This window comes from Camelus bactrianus, chromosome 17, assembly GCF_048773025.1.
Source record: "Camelus bactrianus isolate YW-2024 breed Bactrian camel chromosome 17, ASM4877302v1, whole genome shotgun sequence".
Lineage (NCBI taxonomy): Eukaryota > Metazoa > Chordata > Mammalia > Artiodactyla > Camelidae > Camelus > Camelus bactrianus.
In genome coordinates, this window is record NC_133555.1 from 37669669 (window position 1) to 37681409 (window position 11741).

Sequence of the window (11741 nt, forward strand, 5' to 3'; positions counted from 1 at the left end):
GGCTCAGGAGAGAAGCAGGAGATGGTGACGGAGGATCTGTCCTCCACGTGGGGTAGGTAATTTGTGCTGTGACTTCATTTACCCACATCAGTGTAGGTAGAGACTTGTCCTTTGACCCCACCTGACTTCTGGACATCTGAAGGAGAGGAGAGAAAGCCACGGTGAGTTCTCCATCAGCGGGCAATGGAGGGCGTTGCCCTCACAGCGTGGGTTCTTTCTTACAAGGCAAGAAACCCCATGGTCCATGGGCTTCAATGAACTAACCCCACACCCCTTGGGGGTACAGCTTTCCTCAGACATTTCAGCAGCTTTTCCAGGAAAGAGAGGTCTCAAACTGTCCCAAGTTAATTTTTCGGTTTGATCAGACCTTCAGTAAGATGTCTCCAAGTCCACTCCCGCTCTAAATAACTGACCCATGTGCTTGCCAAAGGCCATTTCCGATGCATTTGTAAGTTCTGTTTCTTTTTTTGTTTTTGGAGGAAGGTAACTGAGTTTAATTAATTTAAATGGAGGTACTGCTAAGCACGTAGTCCACTATTGAGCTATACGCTGCCCCCCATTTCTTTTCTAAGCTGTGAGTGATGATCCTTCCTGGTGAAATCTGAAAGCCCTTACCTTCTAGATTAGAGTAAGTTTTTAGGTCTGAGCAGCTTTTCAGCTGTTAGATGCTGGGTGGAAATGCTGGTTCCAACTGAGGAGCAGTGAGAAGTCTCTGGGCCTGGGACTGGAATGCTATGTGGGTTCCAAGGCCATGTTCAGTGGGTTTGGGGGCCGGAAGGCTGCAAAGGAAAGGACCGCGAGGAGGACTGGCTGAAGACTGGCAGTCCCCTTTCCACCCAGGGCCCTCTCCTTTTATTCTCTGTCCCCAGCATCTGGGCCTTTATGACATCAAAGTCTCTGGCCAATCACAGCACTCACCCTTCACTGTCACAATGGGCCCTTCAAGGCAATTTGTGGAGGACAAATTTACTACCAGAGTAAATATATACTTTTTTTTTGCTTTTGCCAGTTGGCATGCCTGAGCAATGGCAATTATTGAAGTCATAGGAACTTTAATTTCTGGGAGATTTAGTTTTGGGGAGTGGTCTATATTTTAAGGATGAACTTATTTTAAGGGTGATATTTAGAAATATGAACAAACAAAATTAGGTTAAAGCTATTCAAGGGCATCACTAACAAGATGATTAAGAGCATGCCAAAAGCACTGAGAGTTAACAGAATAGTTTGGTGACAAAAAAGGAATCTGTACTAATTGGGCATTTAAAAAAGTAGTCACCTTACATGAGAGACTGTATTAGGGTTATCCAGAGAAACAGTGCCAGTAAGATGTGTGTGTGTGTGTGTGTAGAGAGATTTATTGTAAGGAATTGGCTCATGTGATTATGAAGGCTGAAAAGTCCAGACCCAAGAGAGCTGATGGTGTATTTCTAGTCTAAATTGGATGCCAAAGGCAGGAGAGGACTGATGTCCCATGAAGAAGACAGTCATGCAGAGCTTTTTCCCCAATCAACCTTCAGTGGACTGAATGAGGCACACTTTCCACTAAGTTATGGAAATAGTGGAAACATACTTAACTTATAAAACCAGTGTAGGAAATTTAGGAAGTTTGAATCACGAGAAATTTAATCTTGGTCTTAGACAAAACCAAAATACTGGGCTAACATTTTTTTTAAATGATAGAATAAAGCCTGAATCATGCTGAAGTTTTTTTTTTTTTTTTTTTAATTGATGCCTTACTATCTCATAAGGAGTCACAAAGGCTACTAGGTAAATATACTTTTAATTTTTACTAGATTCCCAGTTTATCATAAAAGGATATAACCCAGGAACAGCCAGATTGAAGAGGTGCGCGGGGCAAGGTATGGGGAAAGGGCACGGAGCATCCAGGCCCCGGCTGAGCACACCTCCCTCCCAGCACCTCCACGTGTTCACCAGCCCGGACGCTCTTAAGTATACTTGCTAGTGTCCATAAAGAGAAACAGCTTAATAACATTTTTCTTTTTTCTTATTTTGACAAGCTTAGCTTTATCCAAACTAAATGTTCATAGAGTATACTTTAGCAACTGAATGCATTTTTTGATGAATAACTCCTTCACATTTTCAAGAGAGGGAAAAGAGAAGAAGTGTGATAGAAAAAATAAGAGGGAATTGGATTTAGATAGCTAATCACTTTTCTCTGTAGGGAGAGAGGAGAAAGTGTAGACATGCACACACACACGAGAGTGTCCTACCTGGTTCTGACATCATTTGGGTCCTTGACAATTATATCAAGTCATAAGATATTTAAAGCCAGCACTTGCCGATTCCTGAGGTACAGAAAGAATGTGATGCCTCCTGTGTGAAACAAAATGACCTGTTGCTTAGGCAAACAAGATAATTTCCTCATGAGATTTTTGTATTTTGGTGTCTAAAGCCTCCATAAAATAATGGCTAAATGTTGATGCTTGTTGACAAAAACCCCATTACCAATCAAGAAGAAAAAAGAATTTTATTCAAGCCAAACTGAGAATTATAACATGGCAGACAGACTCTCAGAGCTCTGAGAAGTATGCTGCCTCTTAGAAGTGGAAGGCACATTTATCACATACTTTTAGGAGACAAAGGATCAAAGATCAAAATGACACATTGACATTTTATATAAAGTTCAACAAAGATACATAGTCTAGGTAACACATACAAAGAGTGCAGCAAGTCACCATGACCACTTATGCAGTTGGAAAAGAACGCTAATCTTTTAAGAAGTTACAGTGTTAACATCAGAAGAAAAGGGAGGAAAAAATATCTTTACAGTCGCGCAGGCACTCCCACCTTTGAGGAGGTCTGGTTAATGTGTGGTGCTGAGGCACACCACACGTTAGGGAGGGAGGGAGGAGGCCCAGACAGAGAATTTTATGTTTAAAATTTCCTGGCTTGCCTTAAGATGCACATTTTATTTCATCACATTTATGCCAGCTGACACTTTTGTTTACCTAACATGTACACGATTTCTGACTTTAAGCCATTAACCAGTTGTGGAAAGAGCACTGGAAATAACACCAAAGTGGTCCTGAGCACTAGGGGTGCTGATGAGGGAGGAGATTCTCACATTTTACGTGAGTTTTTGCCAAAGAACGTTTTAGGGAGGCAGTTTTTGAGTTCAAATTGTGTTTAGAACCTTCTCATATCAATTAAAGAAAACAGACCATTGGACAGTCAGAAATTTGTTTTTGTTTTTTGTTCTAAGACATCTCTCAAATGAGTAATTTTGTCCATATCAAAATTCCTCAAAAGTGGCCACTATAATTCCAAGTTATTTTTGGTGAAATTGAGCCTGTGAGAAAGATATACGCACAGGCATTAGCAACATAGTGAGAAAACATCCAGGAAGCAGGTATTTCAGAGTTTTAAGTGGATATGACCCCAGAGAACTGGGTGTGCGACCAGAGGTGCGTAACTTTTCATCTGGGAGCTTGTCAAAGGCCAGTCATCGCCAGTCAAGAGTTTTCAAGCGCGTAGAAGACAAAACTCTTAGAGCACGATTTTCAAGAGCTGGACACTGTGGTGAGAGCAAGGGAAATCTTAAACCTGGTAATATTCTCAGTAAGCTGAGTTTCCAAGACCAGTGAAATGAGGTAACAGAATGAATTAACATTTCCGGGGAAACCTGCCCTTGTGTAGACCTGTTACTGAGTCCAAGCTCATACTCCTCACTGCAGGCCAGGCTGATAAACTGAGAGACGAGTTTTTGGGGCAAGGAATAGTGACTTTATTTGGAAAGCCAGCAGAAGATGGTGGACCAATGTTCCAAAGAACCATCTTCCCTGAGTTAGAATTCAGGTTTCTTTCATAGTAAAACAGAAGGGGGTAAAATCCTGGCTCGGCCAGACTCTGGAGGGGAGGTGTTATGTCTTTCTTCCTGTAGCCATTCACAAGTGGGCCTGGTCAGGTTTAGTTTAATGCTTATTACCTGGGAGGCAGGGTTCCCAGCAATGGGCCATTATGTGTAATTAAAGCTTATAGGCAAGATCCCTTTAGCGATTAACTTGTCATAGAATACAAAGGTTCTTCTCTAGTACAGAGATGGGGTGCTGGGGAAAGAAGTGGGCGGCTCACTTGGGCCTAGACAAGTGGCAGGAGTGGGTGAGCAGAGCCAGGGAAGGAAGAGCCAGAGGGCTTTTCTCTCACCTTATCAATGACCTCATGCAAGGGACAGGCTCACAGCAGTCCCTGGGAAGAGTCAAGGGCACAAATGCCCATTGGAGGAAGTTGCCAGTGGCAGGCTGCTGGGTGGGGAACACCTGTGGAGTGGGGTGTAGTGGAGATTAACTCTTAGATTCAGTGGTGCCTATGGACTGCTTCACATCAGGTGGGCAGCACCAGGCAGATGAGGAGAAAAGCCTAGTTGGATGACCTGGGGTCAGTCTAAGAGGTTGGCCATCCCATCTCCCGTCCGCACGGTGGGCCAGCACTCTGTGACACTTGGCAGCTGCTGGGTCCACAGTGTGGGGAGGCCCCAAGGTCAGAGGCGGCTTGGGGAGGATTTAAGGTGGCCCTGGGCTGGGGGCTGAATCTCAGCAGATGGTAACCAGGGAACAGGTCTAATTCTCAGGGAGGTGAGGCTGTCAAGAGGGTATGAAGCCTAAGGTGAGCCAAACCCAGCTGAGTAGGGAGTGGACCTATGAGAAATTCCTAACCCAAGAACCCCTGGCTTCCACTGTGCTAAAAATGAACTGACCCTGACAGAGAAGGACACCCTCCCTTGTCTATTCTAGAAAAAAACAGATGCCACTGTGGACCCACGTGGTGGGACTGGTGGAAGTCAGGAACTATGGGAAGGGAAAGGGTGGGTGCCAGGGACACCTCTAGGTTGGGGATATTGGGCACTCCAACAGAGAGGACTGGAGGAAGGATGAGGAATGTGTGTGGGGCTGCGCTGCAGAGGTCTTAGGTCACCAGGCAGAATCTAGGCTGATAGGATGGGAAACGGTTTACACAATAAAGATCAGGTTGCTAGGAGACCCCAGTCTTCTACTGCTCCTTTTCCTGTCTGAAGCTCCCTCCACACACTCCTCCCCTGCAGCCCCTTCTGACAGGTGAGTGTCAAACCTTCATACCTTTTTGGTCCCCTAGCTCCTAGTCAGCCCCGATCTGTTCAACTTGCTGTGCTCTTGCCACCAGCTACCCTGATTCTGGGAATCCCTGTGGGATGTGCTGACTTCCTCATGGCCTTGTGGACCATCAAGGGACAGTGGGGAGGTCCTCTCTGCCTGAGGGCAAATCAGAGCATCACGTAGGATGCAGGTGTCAGGACCTTGAAAGCTAGTTGTCTTGGTTGACATTCTAGGTAGTGTACCTTAATGTTTCTCAGGGATGATGGTCACTGTGCATTCTAAAAAATGTGAAGCGACTATCAAGCTTGACAGAAAGAAAGCAGGAAGAGTCCCCAGACTGGCTAATAGACCCACACCAATAGCGGATTTACCCTGAGCCCAGGAAGCTTCAGCTTTGCAGCCCCTCTCCAGGACTGGTCCTGGAAAATGTTCCCGTGGTGTATGAGTTCCCCTTTGCTGCTGTAGCAAATCGCCACAAACTTAGCTGCTTGGAACAAGAGCCATTTATGATCTCACAGAGCTGTAGGTCCTGAGCCTGGCAAGTGTGGCTTCATCCTCTGCTTAGGGTCTCACAAGACCACCTTAAGGTTTTGTCTACCCTTAGCTCTTACCTGGAGGCTCTGGGGAAAATCTACTTCTAGGCTCATTCATTTTGTTGACAGACTTTCTTTCCTTCTCACAGTCTTCACTTAGCCTCTGCCATCATCAGGCCAGCACTGTTGGGAGGGTCCTTTTCATGCTTAGCTTCTCTTCCATTTCTTCTGCTCCATCTCTCTGAGCCCAGCCAGAGAAAGCGCTCTCCTTTTCAGAGCCCAAATCATCAGATTGGGGCACCCAGGTGATACAGGATAATGTCCCCCTAGTTCAAGGTCCATAATTTTAATTACACCTGCACAGTCCCTTTTTGACATAATAAAACATATCCACAAGTTCTGAGCGTTCAGGCATGGACATCTTTGGGGGACCAATACACTGACTACATGTGGTCATGTTTTTGTAAAGTTTGCAAGAGTGATTTTTTTTGTCTTGTATAAGATCCAGCATTCTCCATTCTTCTCTTCATCTAAGACAGTGTTTTTGAACCTCTAGCTCATTAATCATTGCTGCTTCCTTTATGAAATGAGCTTAAGCAATGGCATTAACGAGCATTTTCTTAAGGAGTACAGAAGTGAATTGCATAGAAAATATTAGACTGTTGTACGTGACCATTTGAAATGAAAATGTTCGTATTCACACACACACATATCTGGACTAGATCAAGATGTAAAGTATACTTTTTAGTATACTTTGTTAAATTAAAATGTTAAAATTTGAAAAGATAATTAAGAAAAAAAAAACCACCCTAGAATTCATCAGAGCCTCCAGGTAGGCCTGCTCCTGGTCCTGGGTAGATTTCTGGAGCAACTGGGACAACAGAGTCCGGGCACAGTTTGTTTATAGAAGCTCAGGGGCTGGTGGCTCCCTTTGACCCTCGCTATGTCGGCTCAGCCCTCCACCCTCAGCATGGAGGGCTGAAGATGCTGTTGTTCTGTGTTGTCTCCATTTCCCCCTTTGTAGCTATGTCTAACAGTGAGATCGGACAGGGGAAGAAACCTCTAGATACGTTTTTCTGGATTAACGAGGTAACTGGAGAAATTACCTACACTTCGCTGAAGGCAGACGCACCTGCAGCTTCTCCAGCTCCTCTTGAGAAGGTCGGAGAGAGGCCAAGACCTGGGCGCGGGAGCCTGCAGGGGGCTCCTCCCAGAGCCCAGGGTGCGGCCAGCACCCCTGCGCAGAAGCCCGCCCCGCCACCCTCTCCTAAGGCTTCACTGAAAGACACTGGCTCAAGAAACTCCCTCCCATCCACACCGACCCATCTCCCGGCCAAAGCGAGAGCCACAAGTCCCCCGCCGTTCTCAGTAATTCCTAGCAGCATCTCACCACCAGGAGGCGCTCTGCCCGCATTCGGCCCCCTTGAACCAGCCCCTCTGCCCGTTGCCTCTACTTTTCCTCCCAGCCCTTCTGCCCCCTGGGCCTTCACCTGCAAGCTGGAAAATGCCCTTACCGGGAATAACCGATTTGCCTTTTAAGCTTGAGAGAATTTGCCTGGCGACGGCCTCTAAGCCTTTTCTGAGCCACTGTGACCAGAGCAGCCTGTGATGTGCGCCTTCATGCCCTGTGAGGACCCACCTGCCTCTCCTAGAAGCACTCGGGACCACCCGCGGAGTTCTTACAGGAATGAGCCCAATGCTTTCCAACCCAATATAAATTTAACTTAGATTTGACACGTTTTCTAGAACTTCCTTTATCTCCGGAGACATCTTGGTATTTTTAACTCTTTAAGGTTCAATAATTCGGTTCTAATGTTGGTGTCAGAGTAGTATGTTTAGTTCCCAGCCAGAGCCAGAAGGATACCCTCTTGGCTGAGACAGGAACAAACCAGGATGGGTGGGACTTGAAGGCCTGGTGTCCCTGGGCACAGTCTGGGACCACCTGGGCTGGGGACAGCATGGAGGGTCAGCCAGAGCCCTGATCAAAGAGGGGCTAGAGCTGGGTCTGGAGAGGCAGCCTGAGGTTGAGGAAGCCTGTGGGCAAAGAGCTCCACCCCCAGCCCAGTTCTGTGCCTTCTCTGGTGGAATAGCCTCTAAGATGCTCTGGTAGGACAGTGGCCAGCCTCCTGGCCCTCCAGGGATGGAGTGACACTGCCTACTGATGCAGTCATGCTGGGCAGGAGGTGGGGAGGGGGCTCTGAAATGCTCTGTCCAAGCCTGAGGACCCCAGGAAACCCCATTTCTCTGGACTGCGGAGTAAAGGCCTGAGGTCCAGCCTTGATTCTCTGGCCAGTGTCCCTGTGACACAGCCAGGACCCCAACTCTCTTGGCCTCAGTGTCCCTCCCTGCATGACCCCTATTGACTGTGTTCCTAGGAATCAGGGCTGGCTGAGGCCCCAGGGACACAGGTAGCCTGGAGGTCAGGCCCAGGGTGGGGTCAGCTGATGCCAAGGGCATGGCTGCTTCTGTGAGTGGCAGAGAGCAGGGCCCATTAGCTGCCCAGGGTGGGTGGGAGGACTGGTTTTCACTCTCTGGGCTCCTTTCCAGGTGGCCTTGACAAAGACCTCTTTGTCATGGCTGGGAGTGCTGGCTTTGCAGGCAGAGTTGTTGGGGCCAGGCCCCAGGCCTGACCTTGCATGAGCTCTCTCCCTCACTGTCATCCGGCCCCCAAGAGTCCCAACAAGGGTCTCAGAGATGCCCAGAGGAATTCAAGCTCAGCCTGGGGCAGGGACCAGGGCTCAGTCTGTACCAGCAGAATGCCCAGGGTGACAGTGACAGTTACAAATCCCTTGGACAAAGCACCCAGAGCCCTTTCGAGACAGCATGGCTTGGTCCTCTGCCTCATAACCTGGCAGGGCCACTTCTGCTGACAGTGTATGACTAAAAAGTGTTCGGCAGAAACTTCCTGTCAAGGTTGGCCTGGTTGTCCATGGGGTCTCTAATCTGGAAAACCAGCAGTGGGTGTCACCCCCTCCACCCACCTCGAAGCAGGTATACAACAACAAAGGCCCTGCAGTTAACAAAACCACAGACTTCACCCAAGGCCTGCACTGTAGGCTAGAGTAAGTGTGTGTGTGCATGCGTGTGTGTGTGTCTGTGTGTTGGGGGGCATGAATTAGGGAAAGGATAGAGATCTGTGGGTGGTTCTCATCCTCTACCACATCAAAGATGAGGAGACTGAGGGTCTGAGTGGACTGACTTGACAATTACATGGCTGTGAATGGTGGGGATGTTTGCTGATGGAATTCAAGTTCTGCTTCCTCAACAGCTGGAGAAGTGGGAGTTGGGGGGATCCAGGGAGCTGAGTGTCCTTGGAGGTCACAGACCATAAGGAGAAAACCTATTGGGCCTGGACAGGGAGGATGTACAGACCACCCATTCAGCAGCCTTACCCCTGGGGTCTGTTCCATGATCCCACTCAGGTGAGTCTAACTTCTTGGACTGTGGCTTTGATAGGAGGATGTTTTAGGCAAAGCCCAAATGGCAGGTTTTCCTGTCTCCTGAGCAGAATGCACATGAGGTGTGGGTGGCCTGATGGGGTAAAGATGGGGCAGTAGGTGAGGGTCATGCTCTGAGGAGGTGATGCTTAGGGAAGAGCTGAGGGTGCCAGGGCTGCCGGGTCTGGGCAGGAGACACCGGGGTCTATCGGGCTGTCTTATAGAGACCATGAATCCAGTGTGAGGCTCAGTGGGAAGCATCCTGATCTCACCTGTGCCAGGTCACTGTGGGTTCCAGGTGGCCTTTACTGATGGTCTGACGCAGAGCCATGAGCCCCCAGGGGCTGTACATCCCTAATGGTGACCTGCATGGATGGCAGCCCTGAATGGGGAGGAAGCCATGAACCCAGGTTGCTGGGATACTGGCCACAAGGAAGTGGCAACTGGCCCGTGAGCCTGCCAAGCCCGCCCCACCCCTCACCGAGCCTGTGAGCCTCGCTCATGTTTACTGAGCACCTACTCTGTGCTGGAAAATAGACAGGGCCATCCTTGTGCCCCCAGCAGGTGGTTGTGGAGGCCCTGAGTTACCCTGTGATGGCCTGTTTGCTTCCCAAGTGATGAGATCACCACATCCTGACTCTGGTGAGCCCTCTAATGGTCAGCAAGTTCTTTCTTCTGTCTAGCCACTGCCTCCCTTGTTTTGACTTAAGCCAGTCCAAAGGCACCTGGTTATCTGTCCAGGATGCTAGACCAGGATGCTAGGCCAGTGGGTGAAAAACAGGCAAACTTGCAGCTGTTAGGGAGAAAGTGGCTCCATGGCTGGCCACATTCTCTGCTGCCCCCTTGGAGAGGTCACCTCGCCTCAAGGAAGCAGTTTGGTCAGAGCCTCTGAGGCTTTCTGTCTCCACTTTGGGGCAAGTTGAGCCTCACCTAGAAGATGGGGTGGGCTCTGCCCTGTCCCACGCCAGGCCAAGGCCAGGGACAGAGGGCAGGCCTGGACGGCTGGCCCCGCAGATTGGCAGTGGGGAGGCTCTGGGCTGGGACACACGGGGTGGCTTCAGTTGGATTCTCCACACCATGATCCCCACGGCCTTGGGTTCCAGGGTCTGTACAGCAGGAACAACCCCGGCTCAACCCAGACCCCGCTGCACTTCTGATGTGTGTGTTGCTAGTCGAGCGCACAGGGTCCTCTGCTCAGTTTCTGTGAACCTGTTGTCAGGGGTGTTACAGAACTAGCCTTGCCCTGTGTCCTGTGGTGACAAGTGCTGAATTTGGTGACCTCCCTGCCCAGGGCTGTGGCCAGGCCTCCTCACCGTTGCTGGGCAGAGCATAGAGGGCTCGTGCTCTGGAGCCCGTGTGTCTGGGTTTGAGACCCAGCCTCCCCACTTCAGGGCAAACTGAGCCTCACCTAGAAGATGGGGTGGGCCCTGCCCTGCCCCACTCAGGGGGCTGCAGCCAAGACTGTGTGGGACGTAAGGCCCTGCCCTGGCAGAGGAGGACTTCTAGGACTGGGGACTCACTCCAACTGCCCTGTGTGCTGAGACGTTGGGCCCAGAGTACCTGCCTCTCCTTTCTCCCTCCTCTGCCTCCTGGAGGCCCCTTTGAGGGCTGCCTCCCAATCCTGCTGCCTGTCCCACTGGCTGAGAGCTGATGGGGTAGAGTGGGTGGGCTGACCCCTGTAAATAGGGGCTTCTTGGCGTGCTACCCCCATCCTGTTCCCCAGGGAGACTGCTGTGTGGGGACAGCCCCCACCTGTGCCCAGTGCCATCCCCTGTTCCATGCCCACCCGGTGGAGGGGCTAGCACACCTTGCTGGACCACCTCCAACTTGGCTGGGTGTGACAAAAGCCTGGGATGGAACATGGTGCTGTGTGAGTCCCAGAGTGGGGGATGAGGGTCTGGCCAAATGGGCTGCACCTTGAGCCATATGGAGCTGGACATCACCCCCGTGGGCCCAAGACGTGATCATGCACCAGTTTTGACTGGGATGCAACCTGTGGGAAGCAACCAGGGCACTCCCAGGTCCTAAAAGCCGCCATGTGCCTGCTCATCACCTCCTGTGGCTTCCCAGAGACTTTCTTTGCTCGTAAGCCCCGAGTGTTCCTCTCTTGCCGGTTTATGCCAAGGCAGGTCACACTGCAGGGCCCAACCATGCAGACACAGGGCTGCAGCAGCCATTCCTTCCAGAACACACTCAGGCTCTGCTGACCCAGAGAAACGTGTCACGGAGCCCGTGCACTTTATATACTTAGGGGAAGAGGTGGCCTGCTGAGCAGCCAGGAGGAGCCACACCTGGCCTCATCCCCTAGGCTGGAGGCACAGCTGAATCAGGGTATTGGTCTGGGTTCAATCAGAAGACACAATCCACATTTAAAGCTTTGTATGATCAGGCACCTAAGATGGCTGCTCTCTGTACATCCCCTGCTCCACCAGTCCCTGCTTCACCTGCTCCTGCTCACATGACTGACCTTCCCTCTTAGCCTAGAGCCTGCTCAGTAAATGCCCCAGTACTTGCCCTTGGGCCCAGCTGGTGATTGTTCTAATCAGAACGTTCTCCACTAAGATAGGTTAGCAAAGGGGCAGTGAGGGGCGTGCTCCTCTGCCGGTTTCCCTGGCAACCAGCGAGCCAGTCTGACGTCATTTCCCCCTGTAAGTAAGTTCCGCTTCCGCTGGGCGGCAAGA

The 11741-nt window shown here is 50.2% G+C and overlaps 1 protein-coding gene across 1 annotated transcript; it reads left to right on the forward strand.

Moving 5' to 3' along the window:
* Window positions 1-543: 543 nt before the first annotated feature.
* Window positions 544-7315, forward strand: LOC141573710 (uncharacterized protein C3orf86-like). The gene has a single exon (XM_074344125.1). The coding sequence runs from the start codon at window positions 6608-6610 to the stop codon at window positions 7160-7162; it is 555 nt and encodes a 184-aa protein (XP_074200226.1). The 5' UTR covers window positions 544-6607; the 3' UTR covers window positions 7163-7315.
* Window positions 7316-11741: the final 4426 nt, after the last annotated feature.